At 38.5% G+C, this 6,591-nt stretch overlaps 1 protein-coding gene across 1 annotated transcript; it reads left to right on the top strand.

The window, feature by feature from the left end:
• Window positions 1-4,263: 4,263 nt before the first annotated feature.
• On the top strand, window positions 4,264-6,576 carry LOC118756127 (the record flags this gene model as incomplete). Its single annotated transcript, XM_036490915.1, has 3 exons — window positions 4,264-5,033; window positions 6,045-6,211; window positions 6,359-6,576. Coding segments are annotated over exons 1-3 (738 nt in total), but the record flags the coding sequence as incomplete, so codon positions are not given.
• Window positions 6,577-6,591: the final 15 nt, after the last annotated feature.

Here is a 6,591-nt window from a genome sequence, read left to right as displayed (position 1 = left end):
GCGCGCACAGAAGACTGGAAAGGAAGCGAATATTGGCAACACATTTTAAAAAAACAAATATGTATAAAAAAAAGTACTTTATTGTGATTGCTACGCTGCTGTATAAAGAATATTCTGAACGAGAAGAAACTGAAGCAGATATTTGCAATTCCAATCCAAAATAAAAAGAAATTCTTGAATTTGATGAGTTCATCGCCACTTCACCGCACTGCAGTGAATTTGATGGTGGAGAAAGTGCGGAATCGATGTAAAAATACATGTAAACACAAGTAAGTGAGAATATTTGTATGAATGCACCCTGTAGAGCGAAAATATGTTCAGGATTTTATATTAGGGTAGGTTAGGTCAAGTTAGATGGGCTCTTGATGAACATCGTCACTCTACCAAGAAACCGTTAGACTGCTTATTAAAAACATATGTATTACATATGTAGTCCCTCCTGCATTTGGTTCTTTCAATGCATTCTTGAGTGTCCTTGCTTTCGTTGTACACCCATACCGAGTCGAAGGATAGTTTCATCGAAGCACCCATGCTTACAACATTTCAAGGCCAACGCATTCGTTGCATTTTCAAGCGATCATTCAATCTTCGCCGGTATCTGTCGCCCACGCCATTAGGGCCATAGATCTTGAAATAGAGAGAATAGATTTCTCGAAAGTCCCTTAAGTACACTCGTCATGGTTCAACATCGTCCATGTTTCTGCCAATGTAAGCAACCCATGAGCGAAATGCCAGCCCGAGCGGAGCCTTGGATCACGGTAGAAAGCGTGGAAGATTCATTCGGGCTACTCCAACTTATTCGGACTTCTGACCCGTCACGTAAAAAAACAAGACCAATAAATAGACTAAATCAGCCCCGGCTAATTTTCAGTGTTCGTAACCTTATGTGTATAGAGTTGGTATTTATTTTCCAACGTGAGACCTTGATCACAGCCTGACTGTATACCAGGGATGCCAAATCGGCGATAATTCTCCCATTTTGGCGAAATTTTAGGTCTTCTTATTCCGAATATCGTAAATTCTAGTAGGCGGAAGATGTAAATTATTTCTTCTGAATTTTGTATGGCTGTGTGGTTAATGGATTAATCTAAATTTTACATACTCAATTAGCCTATTAGATATATATGTAGATATCAATAGAGTAAGCACTGCGACCAGTAGGTCCATTCTGTCCTCAGTTCATGACAACACCTCAGCTAGGCCTAAAAACTCCTGAAATTCGAAAATAGAAGAGAGTTTATGTGCTCTTGTCTTGGCCATAGATTCCCTATGCACCTTAACCTTCCACGTGAAACGGTCTCACACTCCAGGAGGAGGTGTAATGCTGTCTCCTTAGCGGAGTCACAAAAGCGGCTAAGTATGTAGGTTCCTAGCTTGTGCAAGTAGCCTCTTAGCGTATAATGGCCTGTCGCAATGCATAACAGGAATTCTATGTTTCTTCTAAAGGATGTTTATGAGTAAGTAGTATATATCTTTTTAGATAGCATCCTCCTTAGAAAGTGCAATTCCCTTAGTTTTGTATTGTCTTTTCAAAGCGCTTCCTTTTAAAAGGCTTTTTAAATTTGCTGTGACTTCCATATGTCCTGGTGCCACAACAATTCAAAAGCATTATTCTCAGCAGGGCAAAAAACTTCTCCACACAATCCAGATCCACTGAGGATTTGATCTCGAAGCATAAGAGAGCCTTGGATGCCGCCAGACTAGCACTTGAAATAAGGATCCTCTCACTTCGATAATTCATGCGATGATTGATATCTGCAGACATACTGATGGCTTAGGCTCCCGTAACTTGGAAAGATTCCCAGGGGCACCGAAAGCTTCAGTCAGCGCCGTATACGCCTGCTCCAGTACCCTCAGGAGTCTTAAAGCTGCTACTGTCTACGTACCACTGTAGTGTATCCTATCCTAGTACGGCATGACCGAGAAAATTTCCGTCAAAGAAGAGGTTCTTTGCCACTGAGCAATATAATTAATACATAATAATATCGATGGCTGAGTTGAAGATCGGCCTATCTCAGCTACTGATTCAAAAAGGCCATATCTCACCACATTTTCAATGTATTTTCGTCTGAGATAGAGCGTTCTCCCACCAAATTCTGATATAAGGGTGTTTTTCAATAAAATTCCGAAGTAGGGCGTTCTTGAAAAGTTTTCTGAGATAGGGCGTTTTCGAACTGGCTACCGAGATAGGTCGATCTTCCACTCAGACATCGATATTTTCTTATATAGTAATTTAGCGTAAATCGGACTTTATTTGCCCTATAATATTTTTCAATAAAAACTTCGGCATCAAGTTTCATCCAGTAATGGATTGGACATACATTGCTTTTGCGGAAATGTTCGAGTAGAATTCAAAGAGAAATACCTATGCGATTTCTAGATTCTTCAAGCGATACCCAGGCTATGTTTTGCATTTCTACAGCTATTTCGCGTCTTTAGTGAATTTTACATGGGCCCAAAAAGTGTTCGACTGTATCTTTTGAGCCCGGGTTCTCGCAGCTGCGACAGAACCTATCGAAGCGTAAGTCAACCTTTTCGACATTTACCCCAACAGGCCGGTGGTCTGTGCAGACTGCCGTGAGTTTGTAGGTATTTTCTATATACGTTTGCTCATTCCTTAAAGAGTGCTGGTTTAAAGGGGGTCGTAGGACACCCGGGTGCAACGCAAATACGTCTCGCTTCCTTCTTCAGTTCCCTATAACGGTGCCATATGGCTCGCGTTGCGCCCGATCTGCAGCTTCTTGACACTCCACATCGTACCAGTTGAACTTCCGGGCTCGTTGAAATCCGACTGTTTGTTCGGAGGAGGTACTTAATAATCTGATAACCTTTAAATTTCGCTTGGTAATGCGTAGTAAGCGCTGGCTATCAGACCAGCGCCCCATAATAGACTGTGGGCCGGACTATAGCTATGTACATTAGGGTGGTTCAAAAAGGCATGTGGGGGGGGGGGGGGGGGGGAATTAAGCCCGAATTTTAATGCTCTTACCCTCTTAGGATTGCTCTATATAGAAAAAAGTATGCCCGGTTTTTTTATATATGGAAAACAAGTAATTTTTAAACAAAAAACAAAACCGATCTCAATTATAACCTCCTCCTTTTTTGGAGTCTGTTAAAGAAACAATTTTTGTACAAATGGTATAGAATTCTTGAAAATTAATATTTTTCTATCGAAAAACTCTGTTTTTCTTCAGGAGGCATCCAATAATAATACCCAATTATTGATGTTACCATTTTTTATTACTAACAATTTTTATGGGTCCCCCAATTGCGGTTTTTTGAAGGCGCTATACACAATTGTTTGTATAAAAAAATGGTTAAATAAAAAATTAGGTATTCTTATCGGAAGTCTCCTGAATAGAAACAGAGTTTTCCGATCGAAAAATATGAATTTTCAAGAGTACCAAAATATTTTTTGAGCTCCAAATAAAATAACAGGGGTATATTTTTTCAGTATAGAACTATCCGAGAAAGTGAGAACATTAAAATTTCGACTTTACTCCTTTTTGACCACCCTAGTGTACATCCAGTGTTGGGTTTAGTCTTCATCTATTGCCTAAAATGCGCTTAGCTGCAGATTTTCGATAACAAATCAAGTTTCAGGCAAAACCATCTATCGGAAGACAATGTACCCTCTGAGTATGGGGACAAATTTAACCTCAAAGTAGCAAAGGACAAAGTCTACTTAGGAGCCAACAAAAATCTATGTTGCAGTGTGGATGCTACTCCGAACTTGGTAAACAATTGAAAAGCAGACAACTCTTCCACAAACAATAGCTGCTGCCATCTTTGCACCCCTTTTAATGCTTGTTCATTGTCATTTGTATTGATAAAGATTAGTATATGTATTTCATATATTTATAATTTATTTAAAAACTCTAGTTCAATTCCGTTCCCTACAGGGTAAGTACAAACTGAAGTATGCAGACATCAACGACCACAAAAATTATCTGCATATTTTTAGTGGACATAACCTACTTTTCAAATGCGCTTGCGTGCACCAAAAAATATTCAAATTCGAAAAACCCACGCACACCACTACAAGCATACATATGTACATATGTACCTATGCAGATGGAAGTAGAATGTGTTCACACTGAACTAAAATGCATTTTTTGCAAATACCCAAACAAAAAATATTCTCATTCGCAAACAAATCTGCATATTTAGTATAAGTCGATTGACCCTAAAAATTCATGGAATTCACGCATACATATGTACATATAAACATACTGGCATTATTGCTCATACATTCTGGTTAACCTTCTTCCTAACTGCCTGCCTACCAACATTTACCACCAATAAAATATCGTCGTTGCAGCTGCTTCTTTTCAACAAAAAGCAGATACGAGTACAACAATAACTAAATGACAAAGAGGACCACATCATTTGGACATCTCACCATCAATTGTAGGCATTTATTCAAACCATTCCAGCAGAAGAAAGCATCACTACCAAAATTGTTTTTCGGGTATAAAAACCAAAGTTCTGTAACCCTACAGCAGCATTGAGCGAAATCCATTGCAACGCTAAAGTTGTTAATTGTGTTAAACCAATAAAACGTACTCGTACTCGTAGATATACGAAATTCGCAATTCGCAACTTGCAATCTGCGATATCCGGTATTAAAAGTGCAAAAGTTTCTGGTGCAACGAAAGGCGAATCAATAAAATAACTTTAATGGCGCAATTTGTGGTCATCTGGAGTATATTCCTGTGCGCTTCCTGCCTGTCGCTGAGCAATGGCCATGGCCATGAGCGGGTGGCACAACAAGCCACTAATGTGCCGGTGGTTAACAACAACAATGTACTAGCAAGCGTGGATGCGAGTGAAGGCGTTAATGTTGGCATGGATGTGGGTATGGCAGGGGGTGTAGTAGTGGGAGGAGTTGGAGGTGTAGACGAACATGTTGTCGCACCTGTGGTGGACTCTGTTGAGCAGGCCGCACGCGTTTACCATCCTGCAGCTGTAACTAAGCCGAGAATCATCGAACAATATGATGAACGCTCATTGGATGGGCACTATGAGTACAGGTGAGGTAGTAAAATGAAAATACTCGTAAACTTTAATGATTATATTAAATTAAAGACAATGTCGAGGTGCGAATGAGTGCATATGAAGCTAAGATGGAATGGCCATGCATAGGAAGAAAAGCACACAAGCGAGCATAAAATTCGGTTGTAAAGAGTTTAGTGAGATCCAATAGTACTCAAATAATGATTGTGATGCTCCAGTAGCGTTGAGCTCTACTATGTGTATGTATGAAGCTAATGAGTAGTAGTAGATTTTTCTTATAAATCAGTCAGTTTCATACATAGCATTAACAATTTTTCACTTCGTTTGTCCGGCCAAGAAGATAAGTAAATTTTAAAAGTTTTGGTTCCATGAATCCAAAGTTGTTGTGTTTTTTCATTCTTTACTTTTGAGGTTAGGAAATAAAAATGAGTGGAAATTTAAATAAAAAGAATGAAAAAAAAATACTAAAAATTAATAAATTCAGCGATCTAAAATTTATACGTAGGAAGGTAAAACTTGGTGCATTTGAGGGAAATTTTTTGAGGCTATAATTGGATTCAGGTGATCCAAAATGTATAAGAATTCACTAATTTTTTGACGGCGAAACTAAAAACAAATGTTTATGTGAGGTGAGAAAGTGAAAATAAGCATAGTTTTTGTATACGAATTCAGCGACACAAAATTTATGCTAATTGAGTAGACTCATTCCCCATACAAAGAATTTTAAGTCTGTATAATTTATGGGAAAATAACATGTAACCGTAAAAATTTTGAAAAAAAAAAATTATAATTTTTGTACCAAATTTGCAAACTTTGTAAAAAAAACTCGCAAATTTGAGGGATTTATGGAAGGTTTCTTGAGATAATAATAAGAAAACGCGCTATCCAATGACCGCTTAATTTCAGATTTCGATTCAATTATCCAAATTACATCTACATGGAATAAACTACTTGTGTTCGACAAACAGTTGCACAAACAAGTTTCTTGTGGGTCAATGTTTTTGAAATTGTATTATTTTTCTTAACAGATATGTACTCAGCAATGGTGATGCCCGATATGAACGCGCCTATTGGATTCCTGATGGTAAAAGTATGGTACTTGCACGCAAAGGTTACTACTCTTACCCGATGACAAATGACAAATACCTAACCGTCTTCTATACAGCCGATCAAAATGGTTTCCGTCAGGATTCAGGTAAGTTTTCATAAGCTAATTTGATATTAAAATTCCACTAAACATAATTTTAAAAGCTAAAATTCAAAATAAGCTATACACACACATACTTATGTGCATAGTTTACAGTAACTCATTATACATAATTTTCCCCTGTTTTTATTGCAGCTACGTACAGCCGATCTCAGCCGACTCTGCCACGCAACATCGTAGTACCGGAATATGTCCCATCATCATATGTGCATGTAGCGCCTGCGCCAGTAACACAACGTCCAGCGCCAGTAACACAACGGCCAGCCAATGCTCATATTTATATCTCGAGCACAACTAGAAGACCTCACCAACATCCAACTGGTAATCCATTCATTCAACTGTACCCATCATCAGCTTCTCAGGGCTCG

This window comes from Rhagoletis pomonella, unplaced genomic scaffold (genome assembly GCF_013731165.1).
Source record: "Rhagoletis pomonella isolate Grant_MI unplaced genomic scaffold, Rhpom_1.0 Rhpom_scaffold_08934, whole genome shotgun sequence".
Taxonomy (NCBI): domain Eukaryota; kingdom Metazoa; phylum Arthropoda; class Insecta; order Diptera; family Tephritidae; genus Rhagoletis; species Rhagoletis pomonella.
This window is presented reverse-complemented; position numbering and strand designations above follow the sequence as displayed.